The sequence below is a fragment of the Dasypus novemcinctus genome, chromosome 3, assembly GCF_030445035.2.
Source record: "Dasypus novemcinctus isolate mDasNov1 chromosome 3, mDasNov1.1.hap2, whole genome shotgun sequence".
Classification (NCBI taxonomy): Eukaryota; Metazoa; Chordata; class Mammalia; order Cingulata; family Dasypodidae; genus Dasypus; species Dasypus novemcinctus.
The window spans coordinates 31,576,412-31,600,163 of record NC_080675.1 but is presented as its reverse complement, the minus strand read 5'-3'; the positions used below and the strand labels follow the sequence as shown (position 1 = coordinate 31,600,163).

Sequence of the window (23,752 nt, the reverse complement as noted above, 5' to 3'; positions counted from 1 at the left end):
TCTCAGATGAGGAATGAAAGCTCGGTAGGGCTAAATAACTTGACCATGTTCACACAAGAGGTAAGTGTCAGGAATTCAAACCCTCGTAGTTCTGGCTCCAAAGTCCTTGCTCCTGTTGCTTCCATGGGGCATCTGGACCCCTCCAACATGGGCATTTGTTGGGACGCTGGTGCCTTCCGATCCTCAAACCCCCCATATCAGCTGTATCCAGCTGATGCTGTAAATATCCCCAAATCTTTCCAATGCATCCGTTCTCTGCTTAAGAGTGCCAGAGTCCATTTTTGTTGCTTGCAACAAGAACCCTGAGGGGTGCAACCACAGGGGATAGAGATGGTGCCCACAGTGGTGGGGGGGCTGTGAGGGGGCTCCAGGAACCAAGCAGGGCAGGGTGTGGCTAAGCTGCACACCTGGGAGGTCCTCCCAGCCTTCCCGCTCCCCTTCTGGAGAGCGTGGCTCTACTGTCCACGAATCCGGGAGCGCTTGCTTGGAACTCATTTGTGTTTTCAGTTGAGCTACCTCGGGGGCACCCAGGGGAGTGAGTCCCATTGTGGGCACTCACTCCCAGGTGTGAAATCCCACAACCACGAGGGGCTTGCGCGGGAAAGCTGAAGGACAGACTGCCACGGCCCCAGAAAGAAGTTGCCGTGACCAGCCCGCAGCTGCGCTGGAGGGTCCCCGGTATCCACCCCACCCCACCCCTGGAGAAATCCTCGGAAGGCAGGGCCCCTCCCCTCCCAGCCTCAGCCCTGGCCACTCCCAGCCCCTCAGCCCCTCAGCCGCCCCTTCTGCCCGAGGCCTGGACTTGAGGAGTGTTTGTCTTGGCCGAGCTGTCCCGAGAAGCCAGCTGAGTTACCACCTCCATCCCCCACCCAGACGCCCAGGATGGGGTTGTATCTCTGTATGTTCAATATTTGCTCAGGAAATCAGAAGTAAAGCAAAGCGGAAACTGCTGAGGTGACAGGACAGTGCCTGAGGAAACTGGGCCACAGGCTCCAGGGGTTGCCAGAGAGGGCAGAGGGCAGGGAATATCAGCCCCAGGGGACTGGGGATGGGGGCAGACACCCAGGCCTGAGCCCTCCCTCCCCACAAGCAGCCGCCTGGGGGTCCAGCCTACCTGGGAGCGTGCATCTGTTAATACCCGGGTCGGTGGCTGTGCTGAGACTGGGGCAGAGCACCCGGGCACCAGGGGCATGTACGGCCCCCCCCCCCGGGGAAGCCGTGAGAGCAAGGCAGGCGTGCTCCCTGCCCTCAGGAAGCCTACAGACAGGGAAGTGGAAACTGCAGGGAGCCCGCACACCCGGGAACGGATCCTTAGCCAAGCTGGGAAATGAACAAAGGCACGCAGCCCCTGCCCGCAAGCCCCAGACAGCCCGTGGGGGAAGCCAGCCTTGACCCAGCTCTCCTCCCTGAGACAAGCCCCTTCCCCTTTCTCCAGCTCCCAGGGAGCTCCCAGGTGCCTCCTCTGGCCTCCTCTGTCGACCCTCCCCACAGCGCTGGAGGTAGACCCCAGGATGTGATCCACAGACCTGGGATGACCCCTTCCTCTTGCTCACTGCCCCACCCACTCGGGCCCTTCCCCAGGGCGCGCCTTCCCAGCCCCAGCTGCCCCCGCCAGCTGCCCCAGTGCACTGGCTGTGCAGAACCCCACCAGGTAAATGGGGCGTGCACCCTCCTCCCAGGAAGGGGGGATCCCCAGACCCCACACAGAGCCTTGCCTCAAGCACCAGCTTAGCAGTCGCTGCTGACGAGGCACGGAACAAGGTCTCAGTCTATAGGGGAGAAAAGAAATGGGGGGGTGGGGGTGGCAGGGAGGGTCACTGCCCTGCTCTCCAGGGACGTCACGAGGCCAAGCCCGGGTGTCTGAGCTGCCCCTGGGCCCTCCCAGGCCCGACCAGGCCTGCCCCTTGTCTAAGGCAGCTGAGCAACGTGAGACCCCCGTGGCAGGGCGTGCACCTTCTGCCTACCCCCACCCCTGCGCCCAGGTCTCCCTGCCCTCCCTCAGCTGCCCACTTGGAACTCCTGCTCCACCAGCCTTCACCAGCTCCAGGTGCTGGGAAGAAGAAACAGGGTGAGCCTCTCTCTTCTGTGGGAGCCGTGGGTTGGGAGGGTGGGACGGGGGTGCCCTGGCTGGGGGGCCCCGTGGGGAAGAGTCAGCTTTTCATCTCGGCTTTGCGAGGCGGCCCGCACCCCGGCCCGAAGCTGGCTGGCGCTGGCACGCACCATCAGTCTCCAGGAGGCTGCAGCTGTGACTGGATTATTTATAGCTCCAGTCTTACATTTCTAACACGAAAATACCACACAAAGGGAGAGGAAATGAAATCTCCCCTCTCCTGCCTGTCCCCGGCTCCAAACTGCAGGGCTTTCCAGAAGCCCCGGTGGCTGGAGGGAGGGAGACCTCGGCTGTCTCCCTCCCTCCCACCGCTCCCCCTCTCCCTCTGTCAGTCACACACATATTTCCCCTCACCCCTGCGTTCCCTCTCACACTCTCGCAATTTCTCTCTCACACAGACGCCCGCAATTCTTGGGTCTGTGTCTCGGCTCACCCCGCCTCGCCCTCCCGACCCCCCGCAGACACACACCACCCTCCTTGCCCTTTTCCTCCCGCCCCTGTCTCTCTGCTTGGCTCACTCCCCTGCGTTCTGTGTTTGCTTTTTTGCTTTGTCAATGAAGACGCTGGCACATTAATTTCCAGGCCTGTTCTCTGCCGAGGCACGTCAGCTCTTTGTCAATAGTGGGTGGAAGTGTCAGCTTACAGTCCTCTCGCTCTGCCTTTAAAATGCCATGGGCATTGCCCTCCCGGGAGAACCCATGTTGTGGCACGTGGCCTTGAGGACACACAGACACTGAAGGCAGAGGCCACAGAGTATGCCTCCCACCCTGCAGGAAGCAGCTTCTAGGCATGTGTTCTGCAAATCTGAGGCAGGGCCAGCTGGGAATTTCATGGCAGAAAGGCTGAGAGTGTCCCCCCCTCTGCCTCCTGTTTGACCATCTTGGCAGTGCTAGGTAGGACCAGTCCTTCCTTTATATCATCCCACTGGCTCAGAAACTCCGAGCCCTGGGAAGGATCCCTGGGAGAGCCAAGGCCCAGCCCTGCTCCCTGCTCAGGCCCTCCCCAGACCCACAGAACCGAATAATCAGAAAGCAGCAGTCCTCACCCTAACCTGGACCACAGCTCCATTTCATCCAGGCTGTTCGAGTGATTGAGGACCTGGCGTGTGCATGCAGCGTACCTTCCTTGTGCAGGGATGAGGGGAACTCCCAGTCAATGTATCAAAATGGCAAAGGAGGGAAGTGGATGTGGCTCAACTGATAGAGCATCTGCCTACCATATGGGAGGTCCAGGGTTCAAACCCAGGGCCTCCTGGTCCGTATGGTGAGCTGGCCCACGTGCAGTGCTGCTGCCCACAAGGAGGGCCATACCGCCCAGGGGTGCCCCCATGTAGGGGAGCCCTACACGCAAGGATTAGTTAATATCAAATACTTTTTTTCTCTGTAATCTTTGCCTAATATTGACTTTCCTGGAAGTTGAGTGACTCACCCCAGGAGCTCTGGGAGGCAGGAACACCCCAGTTACAGATCCATAGGATAAGGTGTAGGATGAGGATAACAAAAGAGACTCTCAGGTTTACACTGTGGCCCTGTCAATTATTAGCTGTGTGACCTTGGCTGAATCATTTAACCTCTCTGTGCTTCAGAACCTTGAACTGAAAATAGGGGTAATAATATTGCCTATCTCATAGGGCTTTTATAAGGATCAAATGTCTTAATGTATGTAAAGCACTTAGAACATCGGCTGGTACGATACCGGTGTTTGCAATTATTTTCCTGTAGGAGATTAGCACAAACCACCAAATCAAACCAGGGGTTGATAGTAGAGACCACTCCCTGCCACCCTGCTAGGATGTGCTCCTGACCCCGGTCTGCGCCCCAACTCCAGTCCAGGCCTCCAGGCCCTGGGGGCTCAGGGCCACACAAGGCCCCTGGAGGGGGAGGCGAAACACACAAACAGCAACCGGCCTGTATACAGAACTGAAGATGAAATGTCAGCCCTGCTTTCAAAGAGGCCCTGCTTAGCTGCAGGAGGCTGGGGAAGGCAGACAGATCAAAGAGGTGAGCGGCCCTCAGTGTGACTGTGATGATGTCATCCCCTGGCCCTCAGCGCTCTGGACAGGCCTGCTGTGGTAGGGACTGAGCCATTTCTCTCGAGCAGGGCGCATGATGGGGGGTGACTTCAGGACACATATCTTCCATGACCAGTCAGCCCCCCCAATTCTGTCTTCTTCCCTTTTGCGCACTCCATTCCAGCAACTCCAGCCTCCTTGCTGATCATCAAAAACTCCAGGCACAGTCCTGACTCAGGGCCTTTGCATGTGCTCTTTCTTCTGCCTGGAATAGCTTCCCTCAAATACAGGTCAGATGTCTCCTCTGATCTCACTCCCTGCAAGGCCTTCCAGGACCACCTGTATAAAGTAACAGTCCTCTTCCCACCTGTCCCCACCGAGGCTTTGTCAGTCTTCACAGCACTTACCATCATCTGAATGGTCTGTCCCCGCCCAGAATGTAAACCCCAAGAGGGCAGGAACTTTGTTTTTCTTCCTGCTGAATCCCTTGTGTCTGGAATAAAGACTGGGCAAACTTTAACTTGAAAAGAGATAATGGGGAAATGGACACAGCTCAACTGATAGGGCATCCATCTGCCATATGGAGGGTCCAGGGTTCAAATCCAAGGCCTCCTGACCCGTGTGGAGCTGGCCCATGCACAGTGCTGCTGCACGAGAAGTGCCATGCCATGCAGGGGTGACCCCACACGCAAGGAGTGCGCCCCGGAAGGAAAGCCACCCCGCACAAAACAAGCGTAGCCCACCCAGGAGTGGCGCTGCACCACGGAGAGCTGACACAGCAAGATGACGCAACAAAAGAAGCAACACAGTTTCCCAGTGCCGCATGACAAGAACGCAAGCAGACACAGAACAACACGCAGTGAATGGACACAGAGAGCAGACAATGGGGGGGAAGGGGAGAGAAAGAAATTAAAGATTAAATTAAAATAAATTTTTAAAAGAATTAAAAAAGAGAGAGAGATAATACATGTTAATTGGCCATGCTTTTAACCCTTCCAAAGAAAGATGCAAAAAGATAAATGCAGTTGAGACCACCTCCATACATGGCTGTTTAGATGACAAGGGGTTGGGGTTGCAAAGAGTCCTGGTGTACCCACTCCCAAGGCGCTGCCCAGCAGTCAGTCCATTTGGGCCCCAGGTGAACGCAGGCTCCACCACGTTCAGGTGAGTGACAGCCTTGTGGGCACACAGCTGATGTGGGCCTGTGAGCCCTGGTTGTCCAAGAGGGCTTGTCTGTGGGTCCAGAAGAGGGCAGCAGATTCGATCGGGTTGTGTGTACAAGGTCAAGACTTAGGGAATGACTGGAGTCGGCCGGATCCTGACCCGTAGAGCCAGGTCAGAGGTCCAGGAAATGGAAGGTCCAGGCCTCAGCTGGGGTGTTTCAGGACCTGAGAACCTGAAGGTAGAGAGAGAAAAGGGTGCCTGGTGGGTGTGGTCGGGGCGGGCGAGGGCTTGAAAATCCGCAGGCAGATGCAACAAGGAGCAGGTAATCAGAATGTAAGCCCTGGTGAGCGAGGCGAAGCCTCCCTGCTGCTGGGGTGGCGGTGGGGAACGGGAGGGGCGAGGGGGTCTCCATTCCACGTACTGACCCTCCATAGCGCCGCTAATATGTCCTCCCTCGACCGCTGTGCTCCCAGCTATGGAGGCGCTAGATGTCTCACTCAGAGAGAAATGTGGCTTTGAGCCAAGTTTCTTCCAGCTGAGCCCAGGGAAGAGCTGGAGGCCTGACCAGTGGGGCAGAGGTCAAAAGTATCAAGGAGATTTACCATCAGATCTAGAAGGCCCTCATTCCTGAGTCATGCTCTCCTAAGACTTTAAAGCACTTCCCTAGCACTCATGAATTATGTGCAGGGGTGGTTTCTTATCTTAAACCCTGGACAAGACAAGTGAGGCTTGGGATTTTCTTTTCCCTACAGACTGAACTCCTCTTCACTAATCAAAACCCTGGCCAAGCTGCCCAAGCTAAAGCAGTTACCCACCCATGACCAACTTGTATGTTTCTGGAACTCTCCCCTCCCTAGAGTACGAGCACCTCGAGAAGATAAGGACCATATTTCCAACTCCTGATATTTTATCACTGACCAAATGATCCAACAAAGCAAGGACAATCCATGCTTCCTGACTCTGAAACCCTGATTATATCTCTCCCTATCTCCCCCCAACCAAGGAGTCTGCTCAGCTCAAGGGGCAGGAGGTTCCCGTTTGGCAGGAACAGTTCCAGGTTTTGATGACCTGCCTGGACCAGAACTCTATCCCGAGTTCTGTTTTGTGCATTCTCTGCTGGGGGTGGAGGGGAATGGTTAGAGCCCCTCCTTGGTGAAGGTTCCTCATAGCTTCCTCCAGCCTCCACTCCACACACAGCGAGCCTGGCTGGTTGGAAACAAGACCTCTCTTTTCCAGCCCGGCCGCTTTCCAGACAGGTCAAAGTGCCCCTTGACTTTCAGGTAGCTTGGGGTGGGGTCAGCTGGGAAGAGAATGCCACTGCTCCTGTCTGACAACAGGCCCTGGGGCCCTGAACTCTGGAAAGGTGAGTGGGTGCATTCCTCCCTGGGGCAAAGTGAGCACCCCGCTGTGGCCACAGCTGCCCCTGCAAAGCCAGTTTCTTGGGACTCCCCCCTCCCCCCAGGGCACAGGGAAGGCGAATGCTTGGCCCATCTGCAACCCCTCCCATGAGGAACAGGCCTCAAAAGCCTCAGGGTTCTGGGACAAAATTTTTGCTACCAATGGCCTCCTTGCCTCAGCCCATCACTCCCCAGCTGCCCTCACCACCCCTCAAACAGACTCCTTCCTTTTGGAAGGTAGCAGCTTCAGGCTATCCTCACTGAAAACTACGTCAGTTTACAGGTGAGGAATAATCTATTGTCTCATTTGATGCCCTTAATAATGCATCAGAAGAGACCCTATTCTTCCTAGTTTACCAAAGAGAAACCCAAGGCTCAGAGCCCTTACCTGAGGTCACACCCAGTCGCTAGTATAGGTGAATTTTGAGCCTGCTTCTGTTCAACCCCAAAGCCTGAATGAACTCTTTCCAAACACCCCATCTCTGTATTTTATGGCCTTTCCTTGGGGAGTAGTTGCTTAGGAAGAAACAAGTAACCTTAACTCCCCAGAGTAATGGGGGGCAGAATTAAAACCTCGAAAAGGGCAAGAGAGGAGAAAGACTTGAATCTCCAACTGCACTCTCAGCTCATATCCTCACTTCTCTGTCCCTAAACCTCTAACCAGAGTGGCTGTCAGTCAACACCTTTGATGAGTGTCCCGGCCAGCTTCAGACAACCCACCCCCAGCCCAGGCCAGGTGGCCTGAAGTCCACTGCCCACAACTCATGCCACAGCGATGAAGGGCCAGAGGTGCTAGGAGGGGCTCAGAGGGACAGAGAAGGCAGGGAAAGTGGGAGGTGGGCCTGGGCCTGGAGGACGCATTCCTGGGGCTCCAGATATGCCCTGATTAAGAGCCCTGCAGGGCAGGCCTGCACTGCACTTAGGGCTTGGGTGTGGGAGTGAGGTGGGGCAGGAACTGGGTGGGAGGGCAGAGGGTCCAACCGCAGCTTTGCGGTACCGAGACCTTGAACGAGCTGAGACCTTGAACGAGCTGCTCAAGGCTGTCAGACCCCATGTCTTTTCTCTAGAATGGAAGGATTCCTAATGCTTTAAAGTCATAAATGCTTAGAACTCATCCATGGAAAGTGTCACCTGTAAAGTGCACAGCACATCCTGATTCCTTTCCTTCTCTTCCCTAGAAGGTGAAATTCCAAGAGGAATAAGTAAGCCCCATGCCGGACACTCCATCAGTGTCCATCCCCTTAAAGAGGCAAGGGAGAAGAAAGGGGACAAGCCGGAGGGGCATCCGAGGGAGGAAGGCAGCCTGAGCGAGAGCGTGGGCAGGGCCCGGGCAGGCAGGGGGGGCGCTGAGGATGGGTCCCGCCTTGATGGCAAGTGCTCCTGCAGAGGAGCGGGATCCACCGTGGAGAGGAGGTGGGAGGGCTGTGCTCACGCCTCATTGCAGGCACAAGTGCTCAGACTGTCAGACTGGGGTGGGGGGGGAGGGAAGGGGGAACAAGGATGAGGGACAGAAAGCGCCCTTCCACCAGCCACTGGCTGGTGACCTTGTGGAAAGTGCTTGCTCCTTTCTGGGCCTCTTTTCTCTCTGTAAAGTAAGTGCTCTAGAAGGTCCCCGCCCACCTGAGCTTTCCAGGATGCTCTCCCCCACTCTCCTTCCCCAGGACGCTCCAGGAGTGTGCTAAGAACGCCTGCTCCTCCACAGCCTTCTCTGGCTTCCCACCACCCCACCCTCCTTCCCTCTCCTTCCCAGACATGCAGATTTTATTTTTAACCGGAGTTTACAAGCAGGATCTGGAAAAGCCAGTCTGCAGGAAGACGCTCCAGTGCTTGCTCGCTCCCTCTCCCACAGAGTAGCGTGGGCCCTGCGGTGGCAGGGCCGGGGAGACCTGCCCAGCAGGTGCGAGGTGCAGGGCAGCAGGCCTGGGACCGCCCGTCCTTGGCCGGCTGGAGGACTGGAAGAAGGCCCGGGCTGGCCCGGGCTGCTCTCCTGGGAGGAGAGGGCGCCCGCATGGCAGGGGCGGAAGCTGGAACCTTCGGCGCTTTCTTCACGTCACCTCCCCTGCGAGGACTGATTGGCCCAGGGCTTCCCTCTCCCCTGGGGAAGCCTCTGGGCAGGGTGGCCCAATGCCCTGGTATTGCTGGCCAGGCCCCGGGTGTGCTCTGGCACGGGGGAGGGGGCAGATGAGGCCAGATTGCCCAACAGGAAGACGAAGCATGTGCTTGGGGCACTGGCGGTAAAAGGGCACCAACAGTGTTTGAGCTGGGTGTTGTGTGTTTTTTTTTGAGAACTAATACTTAGTATTTCAAAAATAGCAAGGAGGTAGCCGTCATGGGGAAAAAATCAGAACTTTGTTGGACTTCCTCCCTCTTATTTTAAGGTTTAGGGCTGTTTTTATTTTGAATGTGGACGTAGTGGATGGGGGAAGTGTGCTTTAACCTCTCAGCTCTTAGCTGCTCCAGGTCTTAATCCAGCTCGGGGTGAAGTGAGGATCAGAGGGAGGGTGGAGACCATGGGGCGCAGGAGAGGAGGAGGGAGCCTGGGGCCTCAGCCCAGAGCTGTATCCCCAGGGGCAGGGTGGGGGCTTCTGGGAAGAAGGGCCACCAGTCTAGTCCAGCTCGCGCTGTGAGGTCCGCATGAGAGTGCAGAGGAGACGGGGAAATGAAGGTGGAAGCTGGTGCGTTGTTGGCGCGAGGGACAGAACAAGTCCTGGCTGTCTGAAATCCCCGCCCCGGACCAGAGCTGAATTTGTTCTCCCCTCCTCACTCTGGAGACGGCAAGGCCCTTGGCCAGATGTGGCAAAGATGGTGGTCAGTTTGGAGGAAGAGCTGGCTGGCTGCCCATTTGCTGGAAGATGGTGCCAAGGAAGGCTGGCTCTACCCTCTGAGTCCCCTGCAGGTGAGGATGGGATCTCGATGCCCCAGTTCCCATAGACTCCTTCGGGAGGAGCATGTCACGACCCAGCTGCCCTCCTGACCCAACCAGGCTCCCACCAGCACACCCTGGCCAGGCACTTTGCACCCATCACCTCACTTTCACCGTCCTGCGGCCCTGTGGTGTGGCTGCACTGTCCCCACCTGCGGGTGAGGAGAAGGGCTCAGAGATGCCAAAAACCTGCTCAAGAGCACACAGCCAGCTGGCGGCAGGATTCGGCTGTGACTTCATATCCACCAGGCTTTACTCTATATATAGGTCTCATCCCTGCCCCAGGGCTCTTTTCACCTCCATGGCCAGCCATGCAAGTCTCAGTTTCTACAGGGACAGGTGCAGATGGGTGGACGATGGACAGGCACCCCAGAGCCCCAGAACCAGGACCAGCCTCCTAATTTGTGGGACCCGGTGAAAAATGAAAAAGGAGGGTCCTTCGATCGAGAAGCATTAAGAATTTTGAGATGGTGACAGCAGGGCATGAAGCCAGCTGCTTTAGTCTCCTGGCTGTTTAAGCAAATACCATGCAAGGGGGTGGCTTAAACATGAGAATTTATGAGCTTACAGTGTTGAGGCCAAAAGAAAGGCCAAATCAAGGCCTCACCTAGGTGATGCTTTCTCTCCGAAGACTGGTGTTCTGGGGCTGGCTGCTGTGACCCTTGGTCCTTAGCTTGTCACATGGCAAGGCACATGGCAGCCTCTCCTGGCCTCCCCCTTCTCTTCGGGGTTCTGTTGATGCTCAGCCTCTGGCTGCTCCCTCTGTGGCTTGCTCTCCCTCTCTCTGAATTTCATTCCCTTATAAAGGACTTGGGTAGCAGAATTAAGACCCATCCTGATCGAGATGGGTCACACTCAGCTGAAGTGACCTCATCCAAAGGTCCTCCTTCCAATGGGTTCACACCCACAGGGGTGGATTAAATTTAAAGAACATGTTTTTCTGTGCACAGGTTGAGTCCATAGTTACAGGTCCACATCGGTGAGGCCAGCCTTGCCCAGGACCCACACTGTCCCCAAAACAAAGTCCTCCCCCCTGGAGGAAATCATACAGCCTAGGAAAGTGGGTTTGATTTCAAGGGCCCCAAGAGCTCTGGCCTCGTGAAGCAAATCCGCCCTGGATTTTCCTGGAGATCTCAGGTCCTCCAGGTGGCACGTAACTGGGGACCTTCTGGAGGCCCCTGCCCCCACAGCCCATAGAGGGCTTCTCAGGTGGGGTGAAGGCAAGAGGGACTGTGAGGATTTCTGCTGGTGCTGACAGAGAGAGGGGCTCTCTGCCCTGCTTTCCTTTGCTGACAAAATCACCCTAGCCCCTCCTTGAGTCTTGCCCCGAGCAACCCTCTTTCCTTCTCCAGCCAACATTTAGTGAGTCTCTAAGCACTCTTTTGAGGCTCTAGTTCTAGAAAAGTGCCTGGCGCCTGCTAGGAACCCATCAATGTTTATAGAGGTGGTGGAAGCAGCTGCTCCACAGTGAGTGCCCTTGCCCCGGTTCCAGCACAGAGCTGGGTGCACCTGCTCACGCACAGGACCTCATTTACTCTCCCCACAGCCTGCCTTGAACGGTGGGCAACATTGCTCCTTTTTTCCTAGGAAGAAGCTGAGGTTCAGAGTAACAGACAGAAGGCCACAGCTGCCTAACAGAATGAGGAGACAGGGGTCCCATCCCAGAGGCTTCTTCAACTCCACCCCAAGTTGCTCTTAAACCTGCCTGCAAGGGGTCTCCTTTGATCCCAGAGAGAACCCATACATCAATCAACACTACCCAGGGAAGCGGACGTGGCTCAACTGATAGAGCATCCATCTACCATATGGAGGGTCCAGGGTTCGATCCCCAGGGCCTCCTGACCTGTGTGGTGAGCTGGCCCATGCGCAGTGTTGCTGTGCATAAGGGTGCCCTGCCATGCAGATACACCCCCATGAAGGGGTGCCCCATGCACAAGGAGTGCACCCTGTGTGAAAAAAAGCGCAGCCCACCCAGGAGTGGCACTGCACACATGGAGAGCTGACGCAGCAAGATGACGCAACAAAAAAGAGACGCAGTTTCCCAGTGCCTCCAGATAATGCAAGCGACACAGAAGAACGTACAGCGAATGGACACAGAGAGCCGACAATGGGGTGGAAAGGGAGAGAAACAAATAAAATAAATCTTTAAAAAATAAATAAAGTTATCATCTCACCTCACATTAAAAAAAAACAAAAACAAAACACTACCCAAAAGGCCCAAGGAGCCGCCCCACGTGGCAGCCTCCTCTGCTCCGGGTGTAAGAGGCAAACCCAATTCTGTCCCAGGCGAGTCCCACCTGTGCTTTCTACACATTAAGTCCTCCTTTGAGTACTCTGTGGGCGCTGCGCTATGAAATAGGTTCAAGTATCTCCCGCCTTTTTACGGGTGGGGAAACCGAGGGGCGGAGAGGCGAAGCAAGCAAGCGGAGAAGCTGGGATTGAGACCCAGGCTGCCTGACCCCAGAAGCTCTGCTCGGCACCACGACAGCTGCCAGTGCTCAAATCCTGGCACACGGCTCCGCACATGCTAGCTCTGTGACCTTGGGCGGGCTGCTCAGCCCCTCTATGCCTGGGTTCCTTCAGCTGTAAAGCGTGGATACTAACAGTGCTCCTGCTAAGGTGGTTGTGTGGACTAGAGCCGTCAGGACACGTAAAGCCCTCTCGGCGGTGCCTGGCGGCTCGTAAGAAGACGATGACTTTTCAGTGCCCTATTCTGCCCCCGCAATGTGTGTCCACCCCTCCCCAAGGCTGTCCCTCCAGGAATGACCCCTGCCTTCTAGTATATTCAACCGCTCCTTCTCTGCTAGATCTTTCTCCGAAAGCGTGCTTATGTCTCTCTCAGCTTGCGAAAAGCCCATTGCCCCTACTAGCCCCCTGGCTGCCAGGTTCTCTTCTTCCCTTCAGAGCCAAGAGAGTGAGACAAGCTGGGCCTTTGCTGGCTCCACACCTCTCTGCCGCTCCCTCGCCACACTCGTTCTGCAGACCCTGCCCAGGTCCAGTTCTCCAGATGCCTCCCCATTGTGAAATCCAGCTGACACCTTTCAGGCCTCATCTCACTTGCTCGCTGCCCAGTACCTGACCCTAACCATGACCTCTTTGACAGGCAGGACACGGCTTGCTATGACCATCCTTCTGTTTCTTTGGCTACTCCTTCTCCTCCTGGGACCCTCCTCCCCCACCCCTAGAAGTGGGGGGAGGTGCGTTCCCAGCCTCCCACCTTGTTTTCTCATTCTCACCACTTTCCCTCAGGGACCTCATTCAAGTTCAAACTTCCAACTACCACCCACAAAGGGGACAACACCTCTCCTCTGCCCAGACCTGCCTGCAGGGCCCAGCCTTGCATGCCCACCTGCTCACCTGTCATCACCACATGGGTGGCCCATGGCACCTTGGGCCAGTGTCCAAATCTGACCTGGACCTCTGCCCCTAAGCCTGCTCCCCCTGGTGCATTCCCCAAGCCGAGGGGAAGCCCTGCCTCCTCTCTTCCTCTGCCTCACCATCGTGCACATGGGAACTAGGGCCAACGCTCTCGGGCCCTCCCCAGCACCCCACCCCCCTCCCTAATTCAGCTTTCTCCCCTCTTGCCTTTATTACAGCTGCAATGGCCTCCTAGCTGGTTTCCCAACCTCTGCTCTCCTTCCACTCCAATTCCCTACTCATCCTGCTGCCAGAGTGATCTTTTCCAAGGACAAATCAGGCATGCCTTCCTCTGCTCTTCCTCATCCTCACCAAGTTCTTCAATGACCCTGCCCACGTCACCCCAAGCCCCTCACCCTGACTCAGATGCCCTTGCTAGCTGCTCCTGCCTAGCCTCTCCCACACTGCAGCCTCACCAAGGCCCTGGGGGAAACTGGCTCTCTGGCCCCTGAGCCATTGCCTCGCCCAGAAGCCCCTTCCTCCCTTCTCCCCCCTTCCTTTACAGGCCCTACCTTCTGGAAGCGGTCTTCCCCAGTGCCCAGGTGGGCCTGGACCCATGTGTGCTCCTGTGGGCCCCAGGACACCACCCTGGTCACCGGGTCCCTGCCCACCTCCTCCTGGCACTGAATGCTGCCAGGGCAGGGGGATACCTGTGCAAAGAGTGACAATAGTAGCTAACAGTCCCTGAGAGCCAACCAACGAGCCCGGGCCCGTTGTGTGCTGTGCTGGCCCTTTGAAATCTTCCGCAGTCCAGGGAATCCCCAGGTTGCTTGGGGCCCAGAGAATCTGCTCGAAGTTTAGAGCAGAGCTGGAAGGTGAACCCAAGCATCCAATCAATAAATGTTAATTGGGTGAATATAAATTTTCACTGAAGCCCTGCCCTGTCAGAGGTAGTGAAGGAGAGGGCAGGGGTGTCAGGAGGACAAAAGGAGAAGGGAGCAGCACTGCGGAGGTGCAGGCAGAACCTGGCCCTGTGTGCTCCAGCGGCTTTCGGGATTTCTCCTCCAGCCAAACCCTGCCCCAGGCCTTAGCCTGGGTGTGTGTGTGTGGGGGTGGGGGGGCCGTTAGCCGGAGAAGTAGCCCTGGAAGCAGCTACCAGCAGGTGAGAAGGGAGATAAGGGGTAAGAAGGTCACAGCTCTGACTCAGCAGTTATCAGAGAGAAGGGCTTGACCCGGAGGGCGGGCCTACCTAGGATTAAGAAAAAAGGAAGCAGAGGCTGGCAGGGAGGCCCTCCCTGTCCACCGGGTTGGGGGGGGGGGTGGCTAGCTGAGGACAGGGAGGAGTTCTGAGGCCGCATAGCCCCAAGGCTGCCACCGGCCCTAGGGCTGCCCAGAGACCCTCTGAGGCAGGGCCAGCGGGGGCCTGAGAAGCTGCTGCCAGGTACCTGACCTGGCCGGTAGCGGAGCCCCCCGGGGAGGCCAAGCGCACACAGCAGTTCCTCTTCTGGGTGCCCTGGCTCTCCCTGTTCTCCACTGGGAAGCTCCCTGTCGCCTCCCTGACTCCCTCCCCTGAGAGTATCCTTATTCCAGAGGCTCCCTCTCCTAGTACCACGGCCCCTGGCTCCCTCCGGAGTGGGTTTGTTGGCGACTCCTCCGGTCAGGGATCTGTTGCCACCAGCTCCGGTTCAAGGCAGACCGACACTGTGGGCCAAAGCCTGGGCAGGCAAGGGGATGGGGCACGTGGCCCTCTGGGCCGAAACCCAGGGGCACAGAGTTAATTCCTGCACGTTCACGTGGCTCGGCATTCCAGAGCTGCCTCTTGCCCCATTCCCCAACCCGTTCTCAGCTGGACTTCCTGGTGCTGCAGCTCAGGAGCCGCCACCTGCGGGTCCCGGATTTCGCATCCACCAGCACCAACGCCAGAGACCAGGCTCCCAGAAGGGTCTGTGCTGGAGTGTAGCGAGGTGGGGGGCAGTGCAGCTAGCAAGGTATGGACTTCCTTCAGACATGAGAAAAGGAGGCCAGGCAGGGGCAGTTTTTAACTGCCTCCTGACAGCCCTTCTGGTGGATAGCCTCGTTCATTGGTACTGGTGAGGCGCACAAGGAGACTCGAGGGGGGGGCGGGGGTTGATGCTCAAGCCCTGGGCCTGGGTTTCCTGGGTCTTGCGGGTCAGAAGTCAGGGCCCTTGTTGGCATGACGCGCATGGAGTCCTGGGAAGAGCCTGGGCTCTCGGCTGATCTGGGCTAGAGCTGCAGATTCTAGAGGGCCTTGGGACCCTCTAGAACTGTTCCAATGTCCAATCGAGCTGTTCCCTAACCTGGGCTCTACTGCTGTGTGACCTTGCACAAGTTATTTCACCTCTCGTGCCTCGGGGTCCTCATCTTTACTAGGTGGATGGCCTAGACCCGCAGTTCTAACCTTAAGGTCCACAGATGGACTTCGGCCGTGCATGAACTCCTCTATAAATTGGATGACCCTCCAGGGGATTGAGAGGGGTGAGGCCCATGGTAGAAAGGAAATATTATAGTTATACAGTATTCCCCTTTGCATCTTTTGAATTTTGCATCAAAGCAATATATTACCTATTTAAAAAGAAATTCATAAATTTTTATACTAAAAAGGAAAGAAAATATATGTAAATCTGCACGTGTAAAGATGTACATTTTTCTGGGGGCACATTCATTATTTTTATCTAATGAATAAAAATCATTTATTTTTCTAAGGTGTTTCTGACCTCGAAAGAGTTTAGAAACTCTTTTACTGGATGACCATAAGGGTCATTTCCCATTCCAACTACTGTGATTGGTTGCAGTATAAGAGAAAACAAAACTGAATTTCAATAGATTGCATCAAATAGTTCAGGCTGAAAATCAATGCACATGAAAATCCATCCAGATATCTTACATTTAGATAACGTGTGCATGCACGCGTGCCCACATGAACAGGTTCATATGTGAACACAGGACTTGCCTGGGCAGCTGTCTTCCCTGGCGGATGGCCTTTTGAGATCAAGGTCAAGAAAGGACCCCATCAGCCTATTCTCTAAAAGCTGTTGAATTAAGTCCTCATTGCCCTATCCCCTAGGCCCACTGAAAGAAACAGCCAGCTTGGATTAGCTGCACTAGCAATTGCATTTCAATAAAAACAAATGAACTTTTAAATGCTGGTCACTGTGGAGCTCAGAGGGAAGGGAGTAAGAAGAGGTGGAAATGGGGTGGGGAGATCCTGAGAGGACTGAGAACAAAGTGTAAACCCATCCGGAGCCCTCAGCCTGAATTTCTGAAGCCCTCGGTAATTCTCATGTGCCAGTAAGGAACAAATGCTTCCTAGGAATCCAGTTGTGGAAAGCTTCAGGGCAGGGGGAATCTAGCTGAGGGATGAAAGCAAAACTGGTTGAGGCAACCAGTCTAACGGCTGACAGGGTCAGAGCAAAGAGAAGGTCATGTGGTTCCAAAAAATTAAATAAATAAAAGGGAGAGCAGCCGTTTAACAAATGGCTCCTGGCTACGGTAAACTTTAATTAACTGTACTATTATAATTCACTTTCAGCCTGAGTTCCACCCCAATCTGCACTCTCCCACACTCCCTCTCCCCCAGGTCTCCTCGAGTCAGGTTTCCTTAGTGAAACCAAACTGCCGCTTTCTCACTTTCTCCAAATGCCTGAATGTTACAGCTACTGCTTCTACTAATAATAGCAGCCAGCAACAAGAGGGGGAGAAAACGACAAAGTTCTCCACTCTTAACGACAGATGCCCTTTCCTACCTGCAAGCGTTGAATCAAGGGTCTTGTAATCCTCAGTCCCCAAATGTCATACCATAGCAGTGGAAAAGCAGTTGCAGGAGGGCAGGAGCAGCCGTGAACACAGAGGCAGTGCCCCTGGACAGTATCCATCTGCCCCCAGACAGGTAACCCACAGATCCAAGTTCACAAGCACAGTTCACGGCTGTGGCTACACCGCCACTGCTTCATTCAGCGGTGGTTAAATTACTCCAGTGACACTCTATCTCTGTATTCTCAGGCTGTTGAGCTTTGCCCGTTTTAAAAGTGTGCGCTTTGGGAGTGGGGGCTGGGGGCACTCACAGGCTCTTCCAAGGGAAACATGCTTGGTTTTTATTAATGAGCTTATGAAAAAAGCAAACCAGACCTTTAAGTGAAATGTGTGATTGGTAGCCAGGGCGAGATGGGTTTTAGAATTAACTCTTCCTATAGTCTGCCATGCATTATCACCCCCAAGTTAATTACCCCTGAGGATGAAAATAGGTTTCATGACTCATAAGCACCAATACAACACTTGGCAGTGGAGGAAAATGCAAGGACCCATTTGCAGGAAGCTGACACGCATATCTATTTATATTTGGGAGAGATTCTTCAAGAGGTGAAACAGGCACCTCCCATGTACCAGGGTTAAGAGGCTGTAGTTCCATCAATTGCCACTTACCCACGCCCCCCAAACACACACACAGAGTCATGGTCATGGTTTCCACCACTTCAATGATGGTAATGGCAAAGCAGGAACAGAAACTGAAAGGGTGTTATTAACAGCAAGTCTCAACATCAACCCAACCTCTACACCAATGTTCTGGGCTAACCAGCGATTTGTTTTTCCCCAAACGGTGCCTGCACCCACACCCACCTCCCCCCTCCGTCTCTGATGGCCCTGGGACGGGGAGCCAGGTCTCTTCACTTATTACTCAGTCTTGGGTGGAGACAGTCCTGGCTCAGTTTGCTCCGCCCACAAAGGGGGCGTGACCAGGAATGACTGAGATAGGATCACTGGGTTTTGTTTTGCTTCCTCCCTCCGGTTTTCTACTCTTCTTTCATTTGCCTCCCAGGAAAGTACAAGGTTCAAACCAGGTTTATTTGCCTTCTCCTAGCTCAGGGAGGGCCCAGATCTGGTCTCAGCCCCAGGGGCTCAGGGCTCTAAAAGGTGTTCCTGCCACCACCTCTCTCCCACCCCTCTGCACCTCGCAAATGCTGCCAAAAAGTTGCTAAGATGAATAATTGCATTTATTCACCAGTAGGAATGGATTTGTTGTGGCAAGTGACCTTTGCCTCACGAACTATTACATGTTTGGGTTTTGTTTAGTGTTTTTCTGTTTTGGGGGGGCTCTCTTCCCCATCCCCTGCAACCCCCTCCCCCTTCTGATCAGCTTAGAATTGATATACTTATTAAAGGGGGAGTGGGGGAGAAGGAACAGGTAATGAATGAGGTAAATACTGCTTTGCCAATGTGCCGGTTGGAAGCTGCCTGGAATCCTCAGGCTGAGTATGCTCCCTTGCTTCCTGGATGCCCAGACCCCTTGTTGCCTCGTTGACAGTCCCTAGCTCTGTGGCATTTTTGTTTTAAATGTGCAATGACAGTGACTTCTGCCACATTTAGGAGGTAGCACCCTAGTTTCTCTTTAGTTTTTTTTTTTTTTTTTTGTCCACTTGCACAAGTCACAGCTGTATTGGGTTGGGTCTCAGCACATGCTCATGGCTACAGGGCAAGGAACCAAAAAAGCATTCCTGACAATGCCATTTGCAGCTGGGGGCGCTTCCAGCAAAAACAGAGACGCTGAAGAGTCAACAGAAATCGCTTAGTCAGCAACTGTCGCCTCCCGAGGAGGTGAATGTAAATAGCCTGGTACTCAGAGGGAGGGGACGTCAGACTGCAGAGGGCCTTCACAAATGCCTCCTCAGAGGGCTGGCAGAGGCACTAGCGTTCTGTGGTGGAGGTGAAGGCGTCTCCTATTGGAGCTGGGAGGCCTTAGCCCTAGAAAGACAAACCTGCTGACTCGGGGCAGAATTAATATCAATTGAATTTATTACAAGTTACTAAGCTCCAAGGCACATTACAGTGTTCTGTTAACTACAGAAATGTATAAAGGACAAACAGAGCAGATTCTCCATGTCTAGCATTTCGCTCTACTGTTCAAAAGCATCCGTGCATCAATAAAGCAAAAACAAAACAACACGTGAAGATCCAACACATTCGGATCGGTAGAAAACAAACCAAAACATTTGCCCTCACAAACTTGCAACAAAAAACACCCCATCCCCCCAACACCCCGTCACCATTTTGCAAACAAAACAGAAAAAAACAAAACAAAACAAAGTGAAGACTTAAAACACGGCGGGGCTGTTTAGAAAGAAGCTGTCACCATTTTTATAGCATCTTTTTTTTTATAGGCAGCAACACTGGCCTTGGCAAAAAAGAAAAAAAGTCATTTTCTTTTGTTTTTTTTTTTCCTTTCAGAGAGTGCATAACATTTACAAAAATACACACCAGCAGCAGTCTTTGCTAAGGGCTATTAATTCTGTACCTAGGCAAACACTCTGCCACCAAATAAATGCTAACAAATATGATGCAAACGATCCAACCAATATTATACTGCTTAACACAAACCAGCTTATCCTTCAAATGAAGAAGTTACATACCTTGTTTCAAAATATAGAAACATACGACGAAAATAATGTCTATACATAAGACTAACTTTTTGCAGTCTGTTATATTCACAATTCTACATCTGGGGGGGCAGGGAGAGGGAAGGGAAGGTCAAGGTGAGTGGGGGAGGGGCCCCTGGCTCGTAGAGGAGCTAGCTGGTCTAGGGCAAAGAATGCCGCCGTCCTGCGGTTCAAGGGTCTCTCTCTTTTTTCACTTTCACATCCCCAGCTAAGATAGTCGCGATTTCGCCCTGCATGAAGGCCCAAGGTACATTCGACCCGACCAGGGGGCATTTCTCTCCGCTGGGGCAGTACACCTCGCCGGTGGCCCCCTGGGCCTTGATGCTCTCTCTAGAGCAAGGGAAGCAGAATTTGTGGCTGGGGACCGACGGGCACTGAACGAAATGGGTGTCCTCCAAACGTTCGTGGCAAATGGTACAGCAGAGCGGCCCGCTGTTGGCCATGGGGGAATCCGGAATGTTTTGGGGGTGCACTTGGTCTATGCCCGGGTGGGCGCTAGGCGGCGGGGGTGCCACCTGTAAATTCAGGTCCCCATTACGTGACGCCAAGCGTCGCTGCCCAGGCACAGAGGCCGGCGACACCGGGCTGCTGCTGTTGCGCCGCGCGGACGCGGTGGTGGAGTGCACGGAACTGCCGTCCTTGGGCGAGTGCGCCGTGCCCAAAGTGTCTGCCACTGACATGAGGGCGGCCATGGGGGACGGGCCGTTCTGGGGGGCTGCCTCCGGTGGAGTGGTCCGGTTGGAATGGGGTCCCAGGGGCGGGGGCGGCGGGGGCGGCCCCCCTGCCGCGTGCCCGGGCGCTGCAAAGCCCCCGGCAGACATGGTGAGCTTCAGCGCCTCGCTCTGGTTCGCCATCCACTGCTGCCTCTGCTGCTCCTCGCCCAGCTTCAGCGCGCCCTCGGCCGAGTCCGGGGGCTCGGGGGACGCCTTCCTCTTTCGCAGGCTGGCGGCGGCACCCCGACCCGAGGGGGCAGCAGGCGGCAGGGCTCCTGTCCCTGGGGGTGCGCTGGGAGCGCGACTTAGACTCACCAGCGCGGTCGGGAGCATGGGGCAGCTGGCGTCCAGGTAGGGTTGCGGCAGCATGTCGGCGCCGGGCACGCCCTCCTTGAAGAAGCGCACGGCCTCGGGCAGCAGGTCCCCCAGCAGGCGCCAGTCCCCGGAGCCGTGCTTCTTCTCGTACTCCAGGTACTTGAAGCCGGAGGAGAGGCCCCGGCCGAAGTCCTTCATACAGTCCTGGTACATCTGCTTGGCCACACCGGACGCGCTGGAATACACGTTGCCCGAGCCTGTGGGGTACTCAATGAACAGCTTCAGTTCGTAGTCCATGCCGGGCTTGGAGACGGCGTCGAAGGCGAAGACGCGGCCCAGCAGCGAGTGGTCCTTTTTGAAACGCACCTCGTAGGGCGTGCAGCCAGCCAGCGTGAGCAGCGTGTCGCGGACCATCTTGGGCTTGTTGGCCCACTCCTCGGCGCGGTTGCGCAGGCTCTCGCTCAGCTCCGCCAGAGCCTCGGCGTTGCGCTGCTTCTCCTTCAGCTCGCGCTCCTGGTCCGTGCTCGACACCGAGCCGGGCCTCTTGCCACCAGCACCCACGACCACCTCGGCCACCGACGCCGAGGTCGTAGACGACGCCGAGGACGAAGCGGCCGAGACGCCAGGGGCGCCCCCAAGGCAAGCGGGGCCCCCGGGGCCCCCTGGGGGCGCGGGCGTCGGGGGCCCACGGCCGCCCAGTCCATGCGGCGCCGGTGGGGGCAGCACCGCGGCGCTGGCCGGCCCGTTAAGCAGCGTCTGCGGTAGCAGGTTGGGGGGCACGGTGAGCTGGGGGCCTCCGCCACCCCCCGGGTTGGGCAGCCCGCTCACCAGCCCACCGTGTGTCCCACGCCGAGACGCCACCGACGTGGCCGCTGAGGAGTTGGGGCTCTGACGGTTCAGCTCTGGGGGTCCCTCCTCCGGCGACGGCTTGGGGAAGCCGTTGGGGCCTCCCAGGCCATTGGGCAGCCGCGCGGCGTGGCTGCTGCTTCCCAGGCTGACCGGCGGCGGCGGGTACTCGAAACGGCTGCGCTGTTCCGCGGCGGCGGCGGCGGCGGCGGCCGCGGCCGCAGCGGCGCTCAGGCCGTAGCGCTCCAGGCCCGAGGCGGCCGCCAGCACCGCAGGCTTGCTGGAACCGTCGACATGGTTGAGCTGCTGCTGCTGCTGCTGCTGCTGCTGCTGCTGTTGCTGCTGCTGCTGCGCTGCGACGGCCGCCGCCGCCGCCGCCGCCGCCGCCTCCTTGGCGGACAGGGCCACTGTCTTGACCCCGACGGGCGGCGGCGGCCCGGGTGAGCGGCCGTCCTGGAAGCAGCCGTGCGCCCGCTTCAGCTGGCGCGCGGTCTCGATCACGAACTCGATGCGATCCGCGCCCTCGTAGTTGACGCAACCGCGGCATACGGGCTCCGAGAAGTCCCAGATCATGGCCCAGGGCATGCGGGGCAGGTCGCACAGGTAGCAAGACTGTCTCCGGGACGAGGACACCTGCGCCGCCGACATGATGCCGACCCTGGGGAAGGTAGGCCCCCGCCCGGGCAGTCTCCGCGGCGCCTTCTCCTCCGGGAGGACTGGCCGGCAGGGGAGGGAGTCCGGCTGCGGGGGAGGAGGGAGGGGGGGCGAGAAAGTTCTGCCCCGGGGGCTGAAGGGAGCGCGAGTTTCCACCGCCGGCGCAGCGCCTCTCCGCGGGGGATCCACCGCCCGTGCGGCGGGCGGCTCGGCCGGCTCCTCGCCCGGCTCCTCGTCCCCACGTTCTACTGCGACTGTCTCGCCGGGGAGGGGAGCTCAGACGCCTTCTTCTTGGTGCTGAGGACCCGGGCTGGAACCTCCGTGCCCGGGGGGAGGGGGCGAGGGTGTCGGGTGCCGGCCGCCGTTGTCTCTTGGCCCCCTCCCCGGAGTGGCTGGTGCGTGGAAGCTCGGAATGGGCTGCCTCTTCCTCTAGCCCTGGGGGCCCCCCTACGAGCTGCGTCCTCTCCCCGCTGGGCTCCCTGGGACGAGGGCTAGAGGGTTCCGTGCCACCCGGTGCCCGTGTCCAATCTTGCTGAAGCCGCTGCTTTCCCGGAGGGCCGGGGAAGGGCAAGGGTGGCCGCGGAGAGAGGCGCTTCTCCCCTCCGCGGCGTCGGCCGTGGTGCTGGCGGCGGCTGGGTGTGCACGGCCGGAGGGAGCCGCCGCGGCCCCCGCTTCCAGGACGCAGGAGAGCAGAGCAGAGGAGCGCACGCACGCCGGCTCCCGCCGCCCCCAGGCCCGGCGGGCCCCCGGGCCGCCGCGGCGGGCGGCGCTCACGTTGGCTGCAGGGCGCTCGCGCGGCGCCTGGACCCGGGTCGCATCCCTTCCCGCTCGCGCTCGCCCGGAATGTGGGGTTGTGATTGTTACTCTACGTTCCGGAGGCGCGTCTCGGCGCTCCCGCTCGGGCTGCGGCTCGCGCTGTCCCCGGCCTGGCCGCGCGGGATGCCGCCCGGGCGGAGCGCTGACGTCACTGCCATGCTCTGCACCAGTCCCCGTCCCCCCCTGTCCCCCCCCCCCTCCGTCCTTTACACTTCCTCTGTGGAGCCCACTTGTTGCTCGGAGAAGGCGCATGCGCGGCAAGGCGCCCAGATTCCTCCCAGCCGGCCCCGCCCCCGCGCCTCCGCCCTCCACTCCCCGCTCGCAGTGTGTGTACAACAGCTGAGGCCGGGCGAGCGAAGGCTGCAAGCCCAGGGCTGGGGGTGGAAATCAAACAGACGATGACCTTTCCCTTCCCCGCCCGGCTTTCCGAAGTAAAAACGCATTTAAGTACTGTGAGCGTCGTTTCCGACCCCCTTCTCGCGACCTTAGCCCCAACAGGGAATTTAAATGTCCTGTTTCCGGATTTTTTGCTGTGAATTTCATATAGGGTATTACCCATTTCATCTGCCATCAAACCATTGTTACATCTCTTGCTACCACCGATGCCAAAGCCCTTAGCTGTTTTCCGATTCCAGGAACTGCCCTTCCAATTTAATTGCTTTTGTGCCCTCCTCTAGGAACCCGAGCTCAACGACTGAGGTAAATGAATTCAGGATGAGCTATTCCCGAGTCTGTCCCCCCCACCCCCACCCCCCAGCTGCCCTCTAAAATTTTTGGCTAAACGTATAAAGAAGCTTAAAAGCACCCGGAGGCCTTTAAGGAAAACAGCCTCTGACTGCACACAATTGCAGTTAAGGGCAGGGAGGAAGAAATGCTGGAGAGCCCAAACAGGTGAGTGCTTTTCCTGAGGTTGGTAAAAGGAGGCGGAGGCTGCCTTTTAATAATACCTACCGCAGTTTTAATAACACCCGCAGTTTGGAGAGTAATTTCTTGTGAG

The 23,752-nt window shown here is 56.8% G+C and overlaps 1 protein-coding gene across 1 annotated transcript; it reads right to left on the bottom strand.

Moving 5' to 3' along the window:
- Positions 1-18,752: 18,752 nt before the first annotated feature.
- On the bottom strand, positions 18,753-22,882 carry IRF2BPL (interferon regulatory factor 2 binding protein like). The gene has a single exon (XM_058292992.2). The coding sequence runs from the start codon at positions 21,931-21,933 to the stop codon at positions 19,582-19,584; it is 2,352 nt and encodes a 783-aa protein (XP_058148975.1). The 5' UTR covers positions 21,934-22,882; the 3' UTR covers positions 18,753-19,581.
- Between the last annotated feature and the right edge of the window lie 870 nt (positions 22,883-23,752).